The sequence below is a fragment of the Poecilia reticulata genome, chromosome 19 (genome assembly GCF_904066995.2).
Source record: "Poecilia reticulata chromosome 19, P_reticulata-male-v2, whole genome shotgun sequence".
NCBI classification, from domain to species: domain Eukaryota; kingdom Metazoa; phylum Chordata; class Actinopteri; order Cyprinodontiformes; family Poeciliidae; genus Poecilia; species Poecilia reticulata.
The window spans coordinates 15,797,561-15,819,713 of NC_088848.1; the positions used below are offsets into that span (position 1 = coordinate 15,797,561).

General features: G+C 38.8%; 3 protein-coding genes across 3 annotated transcripts; 1 reads left to right on the plus strand and 2 right to left on the minus strand.

Moving 5' to 3' along the window:
* Nucleotides 1-737: 737 nt before the first annotated feature.
* Nucleotides 738-4,930, minus strand: LOC145549071 (uncharacterized). The gene is made up of 2 exons (XM_081600427.1): nucleotides 4,554-4,930; nucleotides 738-2,590 (listed from the first exon to the last, which is right to left on the minus strand). Exons 1-2 carry the CDS (start codon nucleotides 4,606-4,608, stop codon nucleotides 981-983), a joined length of 1,665 nt encoding a protein of 554 aa, XP_081456553.1. The 5' UTR covers nucleotides 4,609-4,930; the 3' UTR covers nucleotides 738-980.
* A 1,003-nt stretch (nucleotides 4,931-5,933) lies between these two features.
* LOC103481768 (uncharacterized) lies at nucleotides 5,934-9,326 on the minus strand. The gene is made up of 3 exons (XM_008437507.3): nucleotides 9,114-9,326; nucleotides 8,485-8,606; nucleotides 5,934-7,628 (listed from the first exon to the last, which is right to left on the minus strand). Exons 2-3 carry the CDS (start codon nucleotides 8,594-8,596, stop codon nucleotides 6,418-6,420), a joined length of 1,323 nt encoding a protein of 440 aa, XP_008435729.1. The 5' UTR covers nucleotides 8,597-8,606; nucleotides 9,114-9,326; the 3' UTR covers nucleotides 5,934-6,417.
* Nucleotides 9,327-9,849: 523 nt separating this feature from the next.
* On the plus strand, nucleotides 9,850-21,730 carry nploc4 (NPL4 homolog, ubiquitin recognition factor). Its single transcript, XM_008437510.3, has 17 exons — nucleotides 9,850-10,058; nucleotides 10,682-10,762; nucleotides 14,706-14,815; nucleotides 15,128-15,370; nucleotides 15,455-15,503; nucleotides 15,593-15,687; nucleotides 15,777-15,900; nucleotides 17,311-17,490; nucleotides 17,574-17,660; nucleotides 18,100-18,171; nucleotides 18,264-18,390; nucleotides 19,185-19,345; nucleotides 19,455-19,526; nucleotides 19,630-19,722; nucleotides 19,829-19,945; nucleotides 20,216-20,318; nucleotides 21,143-21,730. Exons 1-17 carry the CDS (start codon nucleotides 10,044-10,046, stop codon nucleotides 21,301-21,303), a joined length of 1,890 nt encoding a protein of 629 aa, XP_008435732.1. The 5' UTR covers nucleotides 9,850-10,043; the 3' UTR covers nucleotides 21,304-21,730.
* The last annotated feature ends 423 nt before the right edge of the window (nucleotides 21,731-22,153 follow it).

Sequence of the window (22,153 nt, forward strand, 5' to 3'; positions counted from 1 at the left end):
AGTCACTTTTTTTTTTTGCTTGTTTTGTTTGTTTTTTTAAATCAGGACTGTGCTGAAAAGAATGGAAAAGGCATCCAAAATACAAAGACAAAACCTTTGGAACAGTTGATCAAAGTTATTTATAAAAATAATAATAAAAAATAGAAAGTCTTTTTGTTGTGGTGACATTTCTGTGTTCAGAAACAATAAAAGAAACCAAAAGAGTTAGTGAAGAAAGTTTAAAACTGAACTTTTAATATGAAATTTCTTTATTCCAAAAAGTTTAACAACTCAAATCCACCTTTCAAACTGCATACACGAACAAATGACAGAAAACACTGACAATACAGTAGAACAAACACTAGTTCAGATGTGTATTGCAAAACATTTTTGAACAAATGTTCAAAAACTGCTCAACGTACATCGCTCTGTACGTTGAGCAGTTTCTATTGACTATGAGCTCTCTGTGCGTTTCTCTGTATGTTTCTTCAGACTATCATGGGATGTAAAACTCACTACAAACACTGCAGCTGAAAGGTTTTTCTCCTGAGTGAGTACTTGTGCGCTGTAAGAATTACTTTAGAGTATATTTTTAACCACATTCATTACAGGCATGCCTTCTTATTCCAGTCGCTACCTTCTGTTCTCTTTAATGTGTTGACACATGACGCGTCAGATGTGAATTTTCAGAAAACCTCTTATCACAACAGTCACAGAAAAACGGTTTCTCACCTGTGTGGTGTCTAATGTTTCTATTCAGATTTCCCTGGTGAGTGAAAGAAGCTCCACAATAACTGCAACCAAATGGTTGCCACCCTGTGTGTATTACAATTCGTTTGTGGAGATCACTACGAAGTCTGAAACATTCGTCACAGCTGCTGCAAGCAAATGGTTTTTCCTCCTTTATGAATTATGTGGTTTTTCAGAGTTCAATATAAGCCAAATGTTTTACCACATTCCTCACACCGAAACCATTTCTCACCTGTGTGAGAAACAGTTTCTCACACAGGTGAGAAACAAACTGTGTGGAATGTCATGTGAGCCTTCAGACTATCTAAGTATCTAAATGTTTTACCACATTTATCACAAGGAAAAGGTTTTTCTCCAGTGTGGATCCTCATGTGACGTTTAAGATTTTGTCGTTCACTGAATGCTTTGCCACAATCCCTACAGTTAAAAGGTTTTTCTCCAGTGTGGATCCTCATGTGACTTTTAAGACCATGTTGTGTCCTGAATGCTTTGCCACAATCCTCACAAGCAAAAGGTTTTTCTCCAGTGTGGATCCTCATGTGACATTTAAGACCAAATTGTTCACTGAATGCTTTGCCACAATCCTCACAAGCAAAAGGTTTTTCTCCAGTGTGGATCCTCATGTGACGTTTAAGATTTTGTCGTTCACTGAATGCTTTGCCACAATCCCTACAGTTAAAAGGTTTTTCTCCAGTGTGGATCCTCATGTGACTTTTAAGACTAGGTTGTTCCCTGAATGTTTTGCCACAATCCTCACAAGCAAAAGGTTTTTCTCCAGTGTGGATCCTCATGTGATGTTTAAGATTTCGTCGTTCACTGAATGCTTTGCCACAATCCCTACAGTTAAAAGGTTTTTCTCCAGTGTGGATCCTCATGTGACTTTTAAGACTAGGTTGTTCCCTGAATGTTTTGCCACAATCCTCACAAGCAAAAGGTTTTTCTCCAGTGTGGATCCTCATGTGACGCTTAAGATTTTGTCGTTCACTGAATGCTTTGCCACAATCCCTACAGTTAAAAGGTTTTTCTCCAGTGTGGATCCTCATGTGACTTTTAAGACTAGGTTGTTCCCTGAATGTTTTGCCACAATCCTCACAAGCAAAAGGTTTTTCTCCAGTGTGGATTTTCATGTGAAGTTTAAGATTTCGTCGTTCACTGAATGCTTTGCCACAATCCCTACAGTTAAAAGGTTTTTCTCCAGTGTGGATCCTCATGTGACTTTTAAGACTAGGTTGTTTCCTGAATGCTTTGCAACAGTCCTCACAAGCAAATGGTTTCTCATGAGTGTTTTGTCCTGAATTACATGTCAGATGTTTGAGGAATGACAGCCGGTATATAAGCTGTTTACAACACTGTGGGCAGCTAAAAGGTTTCTTGCCAGTTTTACTTCCAACACTGCTGTTTACATCTGACTGAGATGCCCGGGTTTCTTTCCAACTTTCATCACTCTCTTCAGTTTCAGATACACAACTTGAAAGATTGTCATGATAATCATTCATATCACTGATTTCAGTTTCAGAAGACTCTGAGAAATTTTCATCTGTATTTGGCTGTATTTGAGTAATTGGATCTGATTTTCTATTTGGTTCTGGTCCTCCATAGTCCAATTGACCATGTTCTGTTTTCATCGAGCTACTGGTTGAAGCTTCAGTTTCTCTGTCGTGTTCAGTTTTGATTTGACAGAGTTCTGAAAATTCAGATTTCTCTTCATGGTCGATCTTTACAGCAGACTTCTCTCCCTCCTGGCTGAACCTCAGTTCTTCCTCTTCATTCTTGATCTGAAGGAGTTTTCGGTCCTGCTGGACCAATCTGGAGCTCCATAGACCACAAACCTCATCTTTAACCACCAAAAGCTGCTGTTTATCTACAAGACACATGGATATAATCATTAACTAGGATCATTAATAGTCCCACAATTGTTTCTGTTGCACTAACTTTAGAAGTGTATGTCTCCCTCACTGATTAAACCAACCATAAATGAGTAAATCTGGGAAAAAACTTAAGGTTAGCAGGTTCTTCACACCGTTTTTTCCACAAAACGAAGCTAATATCTTTTTATCATTAAAAGACAAATATGAGAAACACGTTAATAGGCTGTTAACCAGGGGTTGAAACAGAACTTTTCTGGTGCTGAGAAAATGTCCCCACCCACAAGTGTCTTGCACACTTTTCATTTCTAAAAAGTTTTATGACTAATTTTTCAGCATCGTTCACCTACTATAGTAAAACCAATGGTTCTTAACCTGGGTTCGGTCAAACCCCAGGTGTTCGATGAGTCGGTCTCAGGGGTTCGGCGGAACCTCTGCCGCGGAGGTAAAGACACACTTGTGTAAAGTTGTGATGATGCCCCGCTTTGCCATCACTTGCTGCAGAGGATCACATTACATTGCTTAGCTAATCAGGGCTGCGGAGGAGCCCTGATTGAAGGAGTTCCACTCTCAGCATGGATTTGAACTTGTGTCTTTAATTACTTCAGTAAAGCTCACAGTTTTTACCGAATTCTATAGTCTAAATCTGCTCCTTAGTCGCATCTTTTCGGGGTTGGTACTGCCTCTAGTGGTGTGGGGGTGGTAACACAACTAATATAATTACATTACTAAATCAGAATCAGAATACTGCAAAGTATTTTGTGGGGAGGTGAGGGGGGTGTGTGTTGGAATGCGCATATGCAACTGGGGGGTTCGTTACCTCAAAAAAGGTTAAGAACCACTGAGTTAAAACAACAACTTCAAACCTGAACTAAATTATTGTCAATTATAGTTAGTTTGACACATTTTTCTGAATGGACTTATGTGCTTTTTAGCTTTTGTCGTAATTTTTCTGACCCGTGTCTCTCACTTTTCTCGGACTCCGGTTAGCAGCTAACCATCCATCCATCCATTTTCTTGCACCCTTGTCCCTTAATGGGGTCGGGAGGTGTTGCTGGTGCCTATCTCCAGCTGACGTTTCGGGCGAGAGGTGGGGTACACCCTGGACAGGTCGCCAGTCTGTCGTAGGGCAACACAGAGACACACAGGACACACAACCATGCACACACACACTCATACCTAGGGGCAATTTGGAGAGGCCAATTAACCTGACAGTCATGTTTTTTGGACTGTAGGAGGAAACCGGAGTACCCGGAGAAAACCCACCATGCACAAGGAGAACATGCAAACTCCATGCAGAAAGACCCCAGGCCGGGAATCGAACCTAGAACCTTCTTGCTGCAAGGCAACAGCTCTACCAACTGCGCCACTGTGCAGCCCTAGCAGCTAACCGTTAGCTGAAATTGCTTTATTTATAACGTTAAAGGGGAGGGGCGCGCCATGGAGAACCGAGGGATTCCATTGGATAAGGCTAATGTCCGTCAATAAAATCACCAAATGGGCTGTTGCGGTCGATAAAAACTATATTTAATATACTTTTTTTTAAAATTATGACAGTGTAGGGCCGCCAAATATGGACAGACAGTAAATGCATCTGTCTGTAGTTCAGGCGGTCAGTTCTCTCCTGGACAGAAGTTCAAATTGAATGCAGCTTATTTTTATTTATTTTTTTTTGTTCTGTTCAAATTGTCAACCCGCCACAGTGGCGGGTGAGTTGCTCCAATTTACACACCACTTCATATTTTTATCCGCATTTGGCCAGTGGCGGGTTCTAATTTCCACCCCTGATTTGAATCACACGAGAACTGCTCCAGCTCCAAAACTACAATGCATAGACACCTTGGTGTCGCCATCCACAAAGAGTAAAGATACTTATTTACGACAACATTTAATTTCCCTTTGGCATAAAGTATTTTTTGTTGTTGTTTTAATTATCCTCATATAGTTTTTTTTTCTTACCAGCTGTTTGGGTTCTACCAACAACCTGCTCCTCTGGGACACCGAGCAGCTCCATCTTCCCGCTACTATTCTTCTTCTTCTTTTAAATTATGGCGCATCGCAAGCCCTCTTTCCTTAGCAGCTTCCTATTTAAGAAACGGGTAATGAGGTTACCTAATGTTTTACAGCTTCAGCAACTTCAGTCTGCTCTAGTTTAAAAACTACAACGCGTTGACTCTTCAAACATGGATTAGATTATTCTACACTAATAGCAGAATATCTAAAATCAAGTTTGTTGTCACAGATTTTTTTTTTGTATTTTGATGAGGCACTTCAAAAGACACTCTACAACAGCAGTTTGCGTCTTAAGGGTCGCCCTGCTGCCATCTACTGGAGGAACCTAACGCATTCAGTTCATAAGTTGCTCATGAAAGTGGACAATTCAAGAATATTGTCAACATTACTTTCTAACTAAAAACATTGGAGTCTAAAATAGTTTTATGTATTTTCCTTAACTGTACAACGTTATGAATTTGTCAAACATACGCTAGATGTTTTTCTACGACGTATTGTAGAAATCTAGTTTTATATTAAGTAAAAAAAAAAAAATCGACCTCCCGTGTTGATAAAAATATCAAATTAGACTAAGTTGGATTTAAAAAGATAAACAAATGCACATGATATGTAGCACAATTGGGTCTGTTCTATAATGTTTTACGTTGTTAAAACTGACAACTATTATGTTGAAATTTAAAGCATTTTAGAAAGTCACAAAATGTGACTGTTGAGAAAAAAAAATTCAACCCCACAAACAACATTGTAGGCGATTCCCATCCTCTGATTCTGGTCGGCTACATCTTGATTGAAGAAAATTTGAAGTGACCGACTTATCTGTCACTTATTTAATTAACTGATATAATTAGATTTATATTATTTTATTTAACTTTCCTTTAGGATAAATAAAGTCTTTTTTAATTTGAATTTATATCATTTCTGGATTTGAATTGGATCTGTCTTTTGTTTTGTCTTGAGATTACGTTTGTTGTGAATTACCACTGAAACTGAATTTAATTAAACCTCCGAGAAGAAACAGCGACTCAATTAAACACACACAGCAAAAGTCCTATATAAGGTTTTATTAATTATTATCGTTCCGGGCACAGTGTTTGTCCTCATCTTTTTAAGTGTCTGTACTTCTTACTAAATCATATGACAGATTTTCACCTATTCGTGTGTAAACAAAGAAAAAAAAAGTTATCACTGCATTCAACACATAGTGTAAGAAACCATATAGAAAATATTTAATAATTTCTTACCCATTACCTATAATCCCTTTTTCTCATGTTTCAAGGACCTCCTTCTGTGATAACAATGACGTCAAAAGGTTTTGATATCCTTCAGTTTTTTTGTTTTTTTTAACAATGTGCTTTAATCCTAAAGTCTTATGAGAACAACTAAATCAAGAATGGCAAAACATTATTTTGGGTAAAAACTGGTCAAATAAATGAATAACATCATTCACACGCAAATCAATCAATATCTTTGTTTACAATTTAAATTGAGATGTTTCTATACAAAGGATCTTCAAGACATATAATGCAAGAAGCCATTGATTCTTTAAAAATTCAGATTTTATCCTTTGTATAATTAAGCCTAAGATCTAGTTAATAATTATACTCAATTTCCCATAATTCTTTTCATTCTTTTCATATTTGAACTTGGAAAAGTATTAAATGAGTGAAGTATACAGTATATTACCAGACTTGTGCAGAACCTAAGGGCATACAATGGAGGTAAATCAGCAATAATCTTATTACTCAGCGAAAAGGTTCCCACAATTAAGCTCGTCCTAATATATTAACGAGGAAAGGCATCTGAGCAGTTTCTACTGGTTGTGAAATTTCTTTTCGTGTCTCTTTAAAGCGCTCTGCCACTTAAACATCAAACCGCAAACATCACAGCTGAAGTTTTTTTCTCTAGTGTGGGTGATCATGTGTCTTGTTACATGGCACTTGTGGATAAATCTTTTGCCACATTCGTCACAAGCAAAGTTCCTCGGTGCAGAGCTAGCTCTCTGTTCTCTCGAGTGAACCGGCATGTGACACTTCAAATCGGGCTTTCTGTAGAATCGTTTATCGCATATAGTGCAAGCAAACGGTTTCACGCCGGTGTGCCGTACAACATGTCTCTTCAAAGCTCCCTCTCGGGTGAATCTTTCTCCACAATGCTGGCAGGTAAAGGCTTTCAACCCTAAATGTGTTACTACGTGCGACTGAAGAAGGCTGCTCAGTCTGAAGCGTCTGTCGCAGAAGTTGCAGGCAAAAGGTTTTTCTCCTTTATGAATCGTCATGTGTTGGTTCAGATTTCCCCTCAAAGTGAACTTTTTACCACATTCGTCACACTGAAATGGTTTCTCTCCTTTGTGGTGGGCCATGTGGCGCTTGAGGTGGTACAGATAGTAAAATGGCTTACCACAATCGTCACACACAAATACTTTATTCTCATTGCGGACTTTTTGAGAATCTGAATTTTGCTCTGTTTTGGAAAAGTTTGCATCATCCGAGCAGCTGGAGGTCTTTCCTCCTGCCTGACGCGTCCTGGTCTCCTCCCAGTCTTTGTCGCCGTCTTCCTGTTCAGATCCAGAACCTGACAGATTATCATCACATTCGTCATCATCATTCTCACCACTGGCTTCAGTCTCAGAAGAGGTGGAAGCATTTTCGTCGGTGTTTGGATTTAAATGGGTATTTCTGTCTGGTTCTGGTACTCCATGGTCCTCTCTGCCAGCTTCTGTTCCCATCTGCTCAGGTGAGCAGCTGGTTGGAGATGCTGCCTTCCTGTTGTCTTCCGATTTGATGTGTTGACACTCTGATGAGAGAAGGTTCTCATTGTCGTCTTCAATCTTCACCTTAACGACAGTGAATGGAAAACCGGTGTTGCCGGGCTCTTCCTGCTCAATAAGCAGCTCTCCATCCAGATCAGTGAACTTTGTCCAGTCTTCATTCTTCACCCGGAACAGCGTTGGATTCTGCTGGTCCAAACTAGAGCTCCACAGATCAGGAACCTCTTCCTTAACCACCAACATCTGCTGATCACCTTCAATAGACACATGGATTTGAGGGTTAACTGGGATTTTGCAATGACAGAAATATTAATGTTGTAATAACTTTATAAACAAACAATGAGTGACTCAATTTGACTCAAGTTTAGTCCTGCTGAAGTGGAAGAAGAGGAACAGTCAGAGTTAAAAGTGGAGTGATTCTTTGGTTTTATTCAGACAAACAAACAGCTCTCTGGAAAAATAAATGCATACAAACTGCTTTCAGAATCTACCAAGCAGCTCTTCCTGTTTTGCTGCATAGCATTCATACAGTGAGCAAGCTTACAAATATTCAAATTTACGTAACTGCTCAGCTCTGCAGCTGCTTATTTTAACTCTCCTGGACCCCAAAGAAAACCCAACTTAAGGCCCATCCTCACCCAAACAGATTTCTGCAGAAAATTTGTAGCAATTATACAAATTCATTTTTTTCAAAGTTTAAAGCCTAGTTCTACAATACAACAGAGAGGGCTTTAAAAAAAGAATCTGACATTACTATTGCAACTAACTAGTGGGTAAAAATATAAATAATTTTCTCGTTGGTTGCTAAAACCTAATGGATTTCATCAAATATTTTATTTGCCACAACAAAATAAAAATTATAATTATTTTTAGGCTTGTTACACATACATTGAGGAACCCATAAGTGTAAGGCATTGCATGTTTCTTAGAATCAAATATTTACAGATAATTATGGTTTCTTTATCTTTCCAGTTAACAATGGTTGATGTTTCTGGGACTAACTATGGCTGTTTTGACTAATTACTGGACATTTAGCCTCCAGGTGTTGATGCATTGGAAGTTTGCTTTTCTTTTACAAATTTCTGCTTAACTCAGACAGAAGATAGTTACCTTCATGTGAAGATCTGGTGGTTTCTTCGCCAAACACAGATGTTCTCCCTGCTGACTTTGAGATTCCACTGTTTTCCATCCAAGCCCCTTTATCACATTGTGTATCAGCCATCTTCTTTCACCTGTTCAATGGGATGAAAAGTGAGATTTTAATCCAGAGTTAGGTAAACTTTAAATGAAACTTGTTTTTGTAAAAAAAATAAAAAAATACATTTTTATCTTACTTATTGATCTCAAGAAGGTTGGGTCTTTTTAAAGGCTGATGTGAACGTGAATAAAGTTAGTGAGCATTAAAAGGGGCACCAATTTCTCTTAATAATTATATTATAATTAAAATTGGAATTATTTACCTACTTTTTACTTGTTCAGCTATTCTGTGTCCAGTTTAAATAATTTATTGTCTTAAAATTTTTGATCATAGAGGGGAGCTGCTGGGACATTAAGAACAGGAAGAAATAAACGTCTTCAACCCATTCTGACACTTTAGTCAGCTTCCTCTGGACTCCACAGAAAAAGAAAACATGCATCAACTGAAAATGCGGACAGTGCATTCAAACATATGATTCAACCAGAGAAGCTTTCTGACTTCTGGCTGAGTCAGTCAAGCGTGGCTGTATCTGCAGACTCACCTGGAGAAGGACATTTTCTTTTCAATCATTTGCCGTCGTGTTTCTTTTTATCCATCTGCACTGCTTAACTTTGCAATGCTTCATTTCTTATATACCCTTTTGACTTGAATTGTCTTCATAGTACTAACTTTTTAGAGTTTTCTTCAGACAAGCCTTTTATGTTTACAGGTTTGCATTTAAAACAATATGGTGGATGTTCTCGCGATGCTTTATGGGTCACGTGTGACGTCGTTGTACTGTGTTATAAATACAACATTTTTGGAGACATTTCCTTTTTAAAAATCAAACATTGCCTTCTAATTATGGGTTAGTGGGGTTTGGGGGGCGGGAAGTATTTTATTAGAATTTTTTTGATGGTCTGATAAGTAATCAGTTCGAAGACTTCAACTAGAAGTGGCAGAAGTGTGATTTTGATCCCATAACTGATTTGTAATGCATTTATTTTAATTATTTAAATGGTTTTATTTATTTATTTTGTCAAGAAACACACAATACATTTTGTGGGTTTTTTCTTTATTAAAATAATAGATTATCTTATTGATGTTTTGCCTAAAGAATGGAATAAAAAGACACTTAGTTTTAGCCTAGAAAAGCATAAACTTTTGACATGAAAAGGTGTAGAAATGTTTCACTTTTACATATTAATTACAGTAGAAACAAATAATGTACGTTCAAATATGACGGCCTGACTATTGATCAGATCATCAAACTGCCCTAACTTGCCCTGCTCAAGATGGCGGCATCGTCGATGTGGCTGAAGCGTAGCTACGCTGTATTTTGGCGTAAACCGTCGGGCGCTTATGTGTGTAACACCGGTGTTTGAGCTGTGTGATGGAGTTTCGCTGACTGCTATTCAGTGACGCTTCGTGACTTTTGCAGTAACCGTGTCGCAGCGCAGCGGTGTCCACCTGGAGCTCCGAGCCGGGCGTCATGGGGGATAACATTGTAAGTATCTGGACGGCTTGGTGCGTTTAACGGCTAGAGTCCGGAGCGATGAGGCAGCAGAATTAGCTTCGTCAGCTAACCTTAGCACAGAGTGGCTGCGGCCTGCTCAGCTCACTGCCTAAACTTAGCTCATAGCTCCTCTTAGGACATCCGACTAAAAGAAATGACCGCTGTTTACATGAAAACTTCAAAGACTGAGATATAAATATATATTATAATAGAAACATAGGAGTCACAGTTTTATGTATTTAGTCCCTTTAGTTGTACATTAGCAGGAATCTGTTTGGTGGATTTAGAAGAGGCTAACTGATCTGTTGGTTTAAATTAAGCCAGCGCAGATGAACAGAAACAGAAGCAGTGAAATTTAAGCACAATATCGTGTTTGTGACCAACATGTGGTTTCATAGCCATTAGTAGCATTAACGCCATTTTTTTTGCACTGTCATTGTAGTCATAATGTTATTACTCCACTATACTGACGGGGAGAAAAGTCTATGCTTTACTGGCGACCAAGGGGAGACAAACTGACATGGGGGGGCTTTAGTTCATAAACAATTTCAGATGCGTTTTAAAAATCAACATTGCACCAATAAGTGAATTAACCTCTATGTTTGATTATGCAGATAATCAGGGTGCAGTCCCCAGATGGGATGAAGAAAATCCCTTCCACCAAGAGGGAGACAGCGGCTACTTTTCTGAAAAAGGTACAGAGCGTAGATATAAAACGATCACATGTGTAGTGTGCTCTACTCTTTCAAGTCAAAAAAGAAATGAGCCCTTGCTGAATTTTACTCATTTATATCAAACCAATGTGATTTTAAGCCACCCTTCATTTCCTTCCAGTCAGCATAAACTGCATTTATTTATAGCATAAACTAAATTATCCCTTTTGCTGCAAAAGAATATAACTTTTAACAGGGTTGCTGTTGTAATATTTGATTCAAAACGTAGACCTGAACATAAGAGTGAACAATTGCTACGTTTATTAAGATTTAAGTAAGCATATAGCTTTTCTGCTCTTTATTAAATAATACAGAGTTTAACAAGCTGATATGATACAGTTAATAAGTAGGGCTATTTGCAGCTGTTTTCTTAACAGACATGCAATGTAGTTAACAGACAATGTAGTTTAGTTGATAGTAATGGATGGACATTCTTTAGGTTCCACTTCACAGCAAGAAGTGGGGCAGGAGCAAAGCTGATTTACACTATGCACAAATCACATAGAGGCGTGATGGATAATTTCATTGGTTTTAAAAAGGGAGTTTTCTATTTTAAACCTACTTACAGGTATTTAGCATTAACATGGAACAGCACACAACGTCACTCAGCAGTTTGTCTACACGAAGAGAAAAGCAAGCAAAAAGCAGTTCTGGATTAATGTTCATCTTTTCACCAGTTCATTCTGGTTGATAAATTATTTCGGTTTCATTTACCGTTGTACATCAGTTGAAGCATTTTGGTTAATTATTTACAGAGATGAACAGAAAAATCTGGATTTATATTACAGTTTATTTCCGGATTATGGGACTGAGTAATTATTGGGCCAAAATATGACGGATTATAACCTCTGATCAGATCAAAGAAACTGAGAACCTTCCTGCTGATGGGTATTACTGGAATCATATAATCACATTACTGAACAATTTACTGTGAATAGATGGTAAAAAAATCACGTTGAATCGCCGGTGGTCATAGAAGTTATGAATGGTCTCCAAAGAGGTCATGAACCGACTCATGCTCAAGTGCAACAACACCTGCAAAGGTATTTTAAACTATATAACTTAAAATTTATGTTCGTCATCTGCTTACAGGGCTGTTATTCCCATGTGTGTAACTGAATTTATAAAAAAATAACCTAACTAGTTGCCTTATTATGTTACTTTTGCACTAAGATGATGATTATCAAAGAACTTCTGCAAGGATGAAAAGGCCAAGCATATGTGACATAAATATGAAACATGCTAACAAGGTTTGTTAGGATTTGAGGATTTTGTCGGGAAAACTTAAAGCAACTGTTATCTTTTGGTTTTACTGAAATCCTCCTCTAAGATGATGGTTGGGCTTATAAGGGAGACAAATCTAAAGTCTGGTGACAGGATGCAACTAGCTTTTTAAGATTTTTGTTTTTAAACCCACAGTTTGAAACTTTAATCCAAAAAGGTTGGTTTAGCTGGAAATGTAAACGAATGTCTATTGTGTCAGATGAGACTGTTGCTTTCAGCCTTCTTAAGAAAACGAGTGGAGATAACGTTAGCAACAGAGCCAAGTCTCATGTAGCCTCGCCTTGACCTTCCTACGCAATTCTGCTTGATTCTCATCTGCCTTCACTGCTCCGTCTGAACTTTCTCCCATTGAAGTGAATTTCTCTGGTAGAATTTCAACCAGTCAGCAAACCGAAGGAGAAGTTGTGAACAATGACGGAGATGAACAGAAAAACCTGGATTTATAATGCAGTTTATTTGCGGATTATGCTGCTTTAGAGTTGGCAGCAGAGGAAGTGAACGAAGTCGCTAAGTCCATGTTAGCCACACTCTCAAATATTGATTTAACGTTAACAGCCACCTCGTTCGACTCGGCACTTCTCTCTCTTCACAGTGGAGGATGGTGGTTTACAGCACAGGAGGTTTTCTGTAAGCTTTAATAGCATCAAACCGGCGTATTCCATATGTCACAGGTAAAAGTTAGCGATTGGATAAAATTAAAAACATCAATAGATGGTAATCAGGTGTGATCCTTGCATAAATTACTTTTTTGATTGTCTTTTGCAAACACAGATTAAATTTTTATCAGAAAGATAAAACCCCACCAAGAAAAAGTATTGAAGAAACTCCGCTTGTTTTCTTTTCTGGTATTTTTTGTATTCGCTTGTTGTTGTTTTCTTAATGCAGGAAGCCTCATAGCACGTCTGTCCTGCACTGCTCCTCTACAGGCCTCCAGTACTGACAAGTACCTTGTGGGGAAAAATTTCCACACTTTTCATCACAGTGGCTGGACAGGCTTTTTTTTCCTTTTCTTTCTTCTTTTTTTTTTTGTAGCTCAGACATGACTCAGACATGACTTATTTGGCTCTGAATCTGGGCTTGTTTGTTTCTCATTTTCCTTTTTTAAATCTCTCTCCAAAGCTCCTAGTAGAATAATTATAGCTGCGTTTGAAGCATTAGCTTTGTAAAACCTAAAATAGATCAAGATGTTGCAGAGCGTTGCTGCAGCGCCTCATCAAAAATGCATGTATCTGGGTTGCAGCAGGATGGTGTAACCTTCAGATCAATGGGAGGAACGGGTTTCAATTTCTGCCGATCAGCTGCCAGATAAAACAAAACCAAACCTGTGACTGTGAGACCGAGCAGAGACGGTGTCGGTTCTGCAGCTTAGATATCTACTGAACCCCTTGCATACTTTCTTGTAAAGATATTCAAATTGATTGTAAAACTTCTAATTAACTCATAATACATGTTAAGACATTTTTTTTCTTGAAAGGATTTTTAGATTTGTAGACAAGGTTCAGTGTCAAAGGTTCATCAGCTGTCGGACTTCAGTAACTCCTAAATAACCATCATCCAGTCTGCCTCCGCTTGACTTTCTGCTGTTTTACCTGTAATGGGATATACAGCAGGCCCTCCTGCACTCTGAGCTTCCTGTAGCTTCATCGGGTCAGAGCAGAGCGACTAGCTGAGTGGCTCTCATCCCAGGAAGCTCTCTGCTAATCTGCTTTGACTGAGTGGCTGATATTTAACCTTTACAGAACTAATGGCATGATTTGTTATTGTTCGGAAAACGTTTAGAACGTGTCAAATCCAGGAGCCAAATCTGGCACAGCATAAGGTTTTATGTGGCCCTCCAGACTCTAGAACAAGAGTCTGCAACAAGGTTTTCCAGAAAACGTTGGTTGACCTTTTGGAAAAAAGATATAGATAAAGATCTAATTTTGTTGTCATTTTTTGAAGAAACACTTTTTTGGGGTTTTAAAATAAAGTAAAATGTAAAAATGGATGAATAATATTTTTTCAGTAAGATCTAGATATTTGTGGAAGATGTTGTGGAAAGAACCCTCATAATTTAAAACCCAAAAAAACAAAAATTAAATCTAATAAACGTTCAATTCAATGCAGTTATTACATGACAAAGAAGGGAAAACCTTGACATTGCAGCTACATTTTAAATATTAGTTGATCATATATCATTATAAGATGTATAAAAGTATTAAGAGCCGTTGTGGTAGGTTCAAAGAGACACTTGTGGCTCGGGATTCTGACTTTCCAGACCCGTAGAGCCCTTTCTGGTTCTAGAAGCCTGTATCAGTAGGACCCTGAAGATAACAATTAGGTTTTAAATATTGTTTTATCATCAGTGAAATCAAAGCTGTTTTTATCCACTTTCTGCCAAATTACATCAGTGTGAAAAGATTTTCAATATTCTCTAACTTTAAGAAATACTCACCAAACTAAGGAATTGTTATTTATTCTTATTTTACCAGATTAATGAGTAGGTTTATCAATACATTCTGCCACAACCGGCCCTTTGAGTCATTCATGATCTTGATGTGGCGTAAAATGAAAATGAGTTTGACACCTGTGTTTCAGAAGGTGAGTCTTCAACAATGTAAGCATTTCATATGCATGTAGTAACAGATGTTGTCTCCCACAGGTGGCCAAAGAGTTTGGGTTCAATTCCAATGGGTTTTCTGTTTATATAAACCGCAACAAGACCGGAGAGGTTCTGTCCCAGAACAAATCCCTCAACCTACTAAAGATCAAGTAAGTTCAAGGAAACTAAAGATCGAGAGCGTTTCTGTCTCAGTTCAGCTCAAGTTATTGAAAGATTTCTCCTTTAAATATGTTTAATATATTCTGCAGCCCTATTTAGTTTCCTTTTTTAAAAGTTTTGTAGAGTTTAAATGGATATCAGATAAATTTTTACTTTTATTATATTTAATGTTAGTAAAAAAGTGTAGGAACCCACTGTTTATCATGAAATTACATTTGTGAATGTGGCAAATGTTTTAAAATGCTGCTGTTTTTTTTTCTTTACCACTTTCAATGTTGTTTAATCCTTTTTTTTTGCTACAGGCATGGGGACATGTTGTTTCTGTTCCCCTCTGCATCATCCTCCTCTTCTTCGGGAGAGGTAATGGACACGGCGACCCCACACACATCTTCATCGCTGCCATCCATCTCGTCCTCTTCTTCGTCCTCGTCTTCGTCCTCGTTGATCCCTCGGTCCTCCTCGGCGCCACAGGTACAGGAGGATCAGATCGATCAGTATCTGGCCAAACAAGACGGCAAGATCTACAGGAACAGAGACTCACAGCTGTAAGACCCAAAGCCGACCGGCTGCAAACATTTAAGCCAAAAGCAGAAGCTGGGAAACTTCATAAATCTTGATTCTTCTTCCAGATGTCGTCATGGTGCCCTTGGAAAATGTGTGCACTGTGTACCGTTAGAGGTAATTTCGTTCTATACCAGTTCCTTAAACCCGATGGGATCAAACGTTAACTTGACTAACCCTGAAGGACGCTGTTTCTGTCTCTCCAGCCTTTTGACGAAGATTACCTGAACCACCTCGACCCACCGGTGAAGCACATGTCATTCCACGCGTACCTTCGCAAGCTGACCGGTGGAGCTGACAAGTGAGACGTTTGTTGTCGTTTTTCATTTTACCAGCAGAAATGTTCATGGTCTCCACTTGAGAGACCAACTCTGTCCTGATCTCCCGCAGAGGGAAGTTTGCAGCTTTGGAGAACATCAGCTGTAAGATAAAGTCAGGATGTGAGGGTCATCCTCCCTGGCCCGAGGGGATCTGCACCAAATGCCAGCCCAGTGCCATCACTCTGAACAGACAGGTGCGCCGCCCCACCCGGTCCCAAACGGATCCTCTGTACATTTTTATGGAACATTATTGGATGTCTTGATCAGGTCTTCTTGTTACCTGCTGCTTAATAATCCTTTAAGTTTAGTTAAATCTAAATGTTTGCAAACAACGCACTAAATACAGTAACAGTAGTGATGCATAAGAAATTATGAGTAATCCAGTAAAATTTGTCAGTAGCAAATTGTACTGGATGGTAAATTTTCCCAGAAATTGTTTCTATAAATTATAATATTGTTGTTTTGAAACCATTTTCAAGTAATACATAGATGATGGCATAATAATGCAAGTTTGCTATGTTAAAGGCTGCTAAACTTTTGATTTTGTACAGAGCCCTTCACACTGGAACTGGAAGGTATTTCAAAGTAAAACACAACAAAAAATAATAAATAAAACAGAAATAAAAACCACACCCAACTAAAACAATGAATGAAACACATTATGAAGTCTGGATTATAAACAAAAATGCCCTTCAATAATATATTACTAATCAGAATACAAAATTATCAAATTGATATATTATGGCATTAATTAATTTCTTATTGCAGCAGGCTTAATCACGACCCCTTTAATGTTGGTGGCAAAACTTTATTTATTTTTTTTAATTTAAATTCAGTCTTTCCCATTTCAAACAAAACCAAGTACATTTGTTATGTTTTGCTGAAGTAGCAGAAAAAATATAGTGGCGGCATAATTTATTCGTTATATTTCCTTCATGCTTAAAATGTAGCCGTCTAGATGTAAAGCTGTGGCTTTTAAGTATAGGAGCCCAAATAAAATCCTTAAATTAACTTTTATTGCTATTTTTTTAATGTAGTATCTGAATTAGACATTAACCACAACTGTGAGTCATCATTCATTCAACAGATGGCAAGAAATGGGTGAGTTGCAGTGCAGCCAGTAATGTTCGTCTTATTTGAGGTTAGTGACCCCAAAAGGTCAATTATCCATAATAAATTGATTATTCAGAAACCAGGTGTTGAAACGGGTCCACACATTAAACATGCTGAGGTGAGTGAATATTCATCGGTGCAGACAGAGCGTCTACATGGTGTAGCATGAGAAAGTTTGTTGGGTCATTTCAGTGAGTATCATTTTAGAAAAATTGGCACATTTTTGTTGTACATAGGAGCCGTGAGAGTTTGGCCTCGTGTAACTGGAGATCAGATTGTGTTTGGCAAATAGAAAGCCGATACTGGAGAGCATCTTCCGGGCCCAACATACACAGTAGTGTGATGCCATGTATAAAGATGACATCAGGTCACAGATTATAAAACTAGGTCCAAACTTTGAGAGCCTCTAAAATAACTTAAGCCAGATATTCAAAGCCTAGTGCACATGCAAAACTTGAAGCAATTCTCTCTTCTCTGAATGTCTGCTCCAGAAATACAGACATGTAGACAACATCATGTTTGAGAACCACACCATCGCCGACCGATTCCTGGACTTCTGGAGGAAAACAGGCAGTCAGAGGATGGGCTACCTATACGGCCGGTACACCGAGCACACAGACATCCCGCTGGGCATCAGAGCTGAGGTGGCAGCCATCTATGAGCCCCCGCAGGTGAAAGTCTCACCCAATAAATCTCATATATTACATTAATTTGCCTTTCGGTAGGTTGAATTTTGTGTTTTGTTTTGTTTCAGAGTGCGACCCAGAACAGTTTGGAGCTGTTGGAGGATCCCAAAGCTGCAGCTGTAGATGAAATTGCTGCCAAACTGGGGCTCTGCAAGGTGGGTCTGTTTTCCCTGCAGCAGGGCTGCGTCTGAATGCGCTGCCCTCAGAGCTCAACGCGGATTTATGCTTTCTCTAACGGGTTAAGATGTCTCAAACACTGAAGAGTTTAACCTGCTGAATCACACGCTCATTCCTCCAAACAGTAGACCTGGCCGATGTGTTGGGAAGCTGCAGTTGCAACATTTATCTCCTTTGTGTTTCAGAGTTCCTGCACACAATGTGATTTAGATTTGTGCACTGAGGATGAGGGATTTTTATGAAGCTTAACAGACTGAAGCTGTGGATGTTTTTTTTTGTCAATAACTTGAGTCAGTTTTTCATGTTTGTGAACAAAAATGCAACAGAAATGTGATTATTTTCATACTTGAATATCTTTTGTTAGTTTAGTTTACCAAAACAAAGGTAATGATATAGTTTTTCCTCTGTATTTCGTAGGTGGGCTGGATCTTCACCGATCTGTTGTCTGAGGACACAAGGATAGGGACTGTCCGCTACACAAGAAACCAGGTGAGAACGGGCCCAAGTTAAAGATGGGCTGAGTGTCGGACTGATGCCGCTGTGTTTCTATTCGATCAAAAATGTTCTCATACATCTGACAGGACTCCTTCTACCTGAGCGCTGAGGAATGCATCACGTCCGGATATTTCCAGAACCAACACTCAAACCCCTGCAGGCTGTCTCGAGACGGATACTTTGGATCCAAGTTTGTGACTGTTGTCGCTACAGGTTAGATTATTTTTATTCATTGTCTTAACTTTTTCTTTTAATAGTGGTAAATAATATATAAATCCTACCATTTTTTTTTCAACTTTATGATATTTAAGTGTGACAAAAAAGGGAATATGTGGATTGCTGCTAATTAATTAAAGCCAGGTCAGTCAGAGACGGTTTATTATTTATTGTTTTACACAATATGATTTCAGCATTTAGTACTGATGTTGATTGCCATGAATCTGTACTGTAAATGTAAAAAACACATCCCAGTTTCTTACTCTTCTTGTCAGATATGACCCCATAAGTAGAGCAGGTCAATTTTCTTTTTTTTTTAGAAACATTTCTTAGCCTTCTGTGGAGTAACTCTGTTATCTTTTGGACTCGCATTTCCCTCTGCAACATTTTCCATTTGGCCTCTTTTAGTTGCTTCTTTGTGCTGAGCAAAGCTGAAAGTTGGCTCCGATTGTTTCACATATTTGGCACATTTTTAGTCGTACTCTGTTTTTGCTTTATGAACTCGCTTAACCGATGTTTTCCTAAACTAACGATTGATAGTTCACAGGAAGTTAAATTAGTAACAAATGTCCTGAAAAGAGCACAATAATTATTTATTTCTTTTTACTAAGTTACAGCTGAAAAGCTTTTAGGCAGAGGAGTGAAGAACCCTTTTGCAACATTTTGGCTTTTGTCTGGTGTTTTTTGCTTGTATTAAAAAATGTTTTAATAAAACTGGCTTTGAGGAAATTTTAATCTTATGGGTTTGGAGTAAATGTTGACCTTTCTTCATATGCATGTTCTGTGTGCAGGTGGTCCAGATAATCAGGTCCACTTTGAAGGCTACCAGGTGTCCAATCAGTGCATGGCTCTGGTGAGAGACGAGTGCCTGCTGCCCTGCAAAGACGCTCCTGAGCTCGGCTACGCTAAGGAGTCCAGCCCTGAGCAGTACGTACCAGACGTCTTCTACAAGGTGAGACTCATCGATCGGTGTCAAGCAAACCACTGCAGAAGACTTGGTAGGATTTGTTTTATTTCAGATGGTAAATTTGCTTCTGTTTATCTTTTTTTTTTCCCAACAGGACAAAGATAAATTTGGGAATGATGTCACATTTCTAGCTCGACCTCTTCCTGTCGAGTACCTTATCATAGATGTGAGTTTGGCACTTGTCTGTTTCTCACTGTGTGTTTGTGTTATTGCTTTATGTATATTACTGCAGGTGTTTGACGTGATTAAAATAAATGTATTTTCTTTAGATCACCACAACTTTCCCAAAGGACCCTCAGTACACCTTCACCTCCACACAACGCTTCCCAATTGAAAACCGCGACATCCTTGGAGAGACACAAGTGAGTGCTTTCTGCTTTCTCAACCAGTTCTGTGACTTCATTTTATGAAAAGGTAAAAAAAAAAACAGAAGGAAACTTCTTAGTGAATTTGAATGTTTGCTTGCAGGATTTTCACAGTTTAGCCACGTACCTGTCTCAGTGCTCCTCTGCGTCATTCCTGGACATCGTGTCAGACTTCCATCTGCTCCTCTTCCTCGTCACCAACGAAGTCATGCCTCTGAGGGTGAGTCGATGCTCCAAAGCCCAATCGCTCCTCGCGTTTTCCAGCTGTTTTTATTTTTGCGATGCTGGCCCCGGTTAAAGCCAGATATTCCTCGCATCTGGAAATCACTCCATTTAGGGTAATTTGGAAAAACTTTTGGAAAATATACAGTAAAACGTTTTAGCACATTTGCATTTCTTGTTTCCAGAAACTCAAAGAGAAGAACATAAAACTCTTCTGTTTCTGGTGTTCTGGATCACTGAGGATGAGGTTCTTTTATTTTTATTGCAGGACAGTATTGGCCTTCTTCTGGAGGCAGTGAAGACGTCCAATGAGGAGCTGGCACAGACCTGGAAGAAGTCTGAGCAGTGGGCCACCATAGAGCAGCTTTGCAGTAAGTTGCATCAACATTTACTAAATATGCTTCTTTTCTCTTCTACTCATTCTCTTTTAATGTTAAATTCACTGTTCATACGACTTGAGATCTCTTAAAAATGCTCGAGTTTCAATTAAATGTTTTCAAGGTTTGGAAAGTGTTTCTGTACAAAGTCCTTGAAAGTGCTTGATATTCAAGCTGCACATTTTTGTCATAAAGTGTAATCTACAGTTTGACTAAAAGCCTATAAATTTGGTAAACATTATTTACAGTTGAAACCACATCTTTACATACGCCTAATGAAAAGACTGACGCATTTTTGTCCCGCTGTCTGAAGTTAAATCAGATTAAACTTGTCTTGCTTAGGTCAGTAACAATTATCAAAATTATTTCTATTTGATGAAGAACATGAAGAACATTTTTTTAGAAATTTTCTTTTTGTGTAACTTTCTTTCCATATGGAGTTTAAGCATTTAATTCCTAATGGCTCAATGAAATAAAAGGTTATCTTATATTTTATACATTAAGTAGCATTATTGAAATCAGGGGATTTTTGGTCGTTTTGATCTTGGACCAGGCAGAGAGACGTTTTTAAACATAACATTAAACTATATTTTAATCTTGCCTTGTGCTTGAATTTTACGCTGGGAAAAGTATGCAAACCTGTAAATACTGCAACGTTATTACAGTTTAAATAGCTGCTGTTTAACTAACTTTGTGCTCAGCATATTTTTATAAACCTTCATTCTCCTAGCTTAAAATTCAATTGACGCTTACTCATTGATGCCCTGCAAACTCTGCGCCATGGTATCGTCATGGTAACCTGTTCCTGCCCTCCTCAGGCACGGTGGGCGGGCAGCAGTCCAGCTCCCTGGGTTACGAAGCCATGGGCGGCCCCGCGGCGCCGGCGTCCTCCTCAGCCATGTGGTCCTGCCTCCACTGCACCTTCATGAACCAGCCCGGCACAGAGCACTGTGAAATCTGCAGCCTGCCCCGCAGTTAAGACCCTCCACAGAACTTCCACCCCTCAAAGTCCTAACTTCAGCAGATCCAGTTGCAAGATTCAGATGCCCCTCCTTCGTTATTTTGTCCAACTCGCAGTGACGCCTCGGTCTTCCCCTGGCCGCTGAAGGCGCAGAAGGATGCACTTGTTTACATCCACAAATCTAAAAAAAAGAAAAATTGAACCAGACATGATTTAATCTTGTTTGTTATTGTCCCTCTTTTCAGCAGCTCCTATCTGTTTTGGGCCTAAACTGTTAAATATTTCCCCTGATAACTCAAATAAAACCTGCTGTGACTCAGGAGGACAGCAATGACCCCAACGTTCAGATCTTTCTTCACATCAGTGCCCCCCACCCTCTTACCCTCTTTTTGCTCTCACAGTGACTTCTGGAAAATCTTGCTGTGTATAAATACCTTTGATGGATGATGCTGTTATTTAATTGAGTTTCTTTTTTTATTACCAGATTGTAGCGTGTAACTTAAACTTTGATTCTTCTGATCGGACACTTTTACAGCTCTTGGTCTCTGGAAAGCCCTTTACAGTACAATCACTCTTCAAAGCTTCGACCTCATCAGGCTCTGAGCTGCAGAGTAAACCCCAGTTTACAGCTCAGAGTTTTATATCTTTTGTGTTAAATTTAGTCCCCAGTTTTAAGAAGCAGCCGCCTCAGATGATTGCAGAAGGCAGATCCGGTTCATTTTATTGGTTTTGAACTTGAGCAGCAGAAGATGTAGCTGATTTAATCGGTTGTTCTGATTAAAAAAAAAACATCCCGGGACACTTTCTAATTTCATTTCTATATGCTATGGGGTGCTCTAGAAACAACTGGTGCTCACCTCCCTATTAG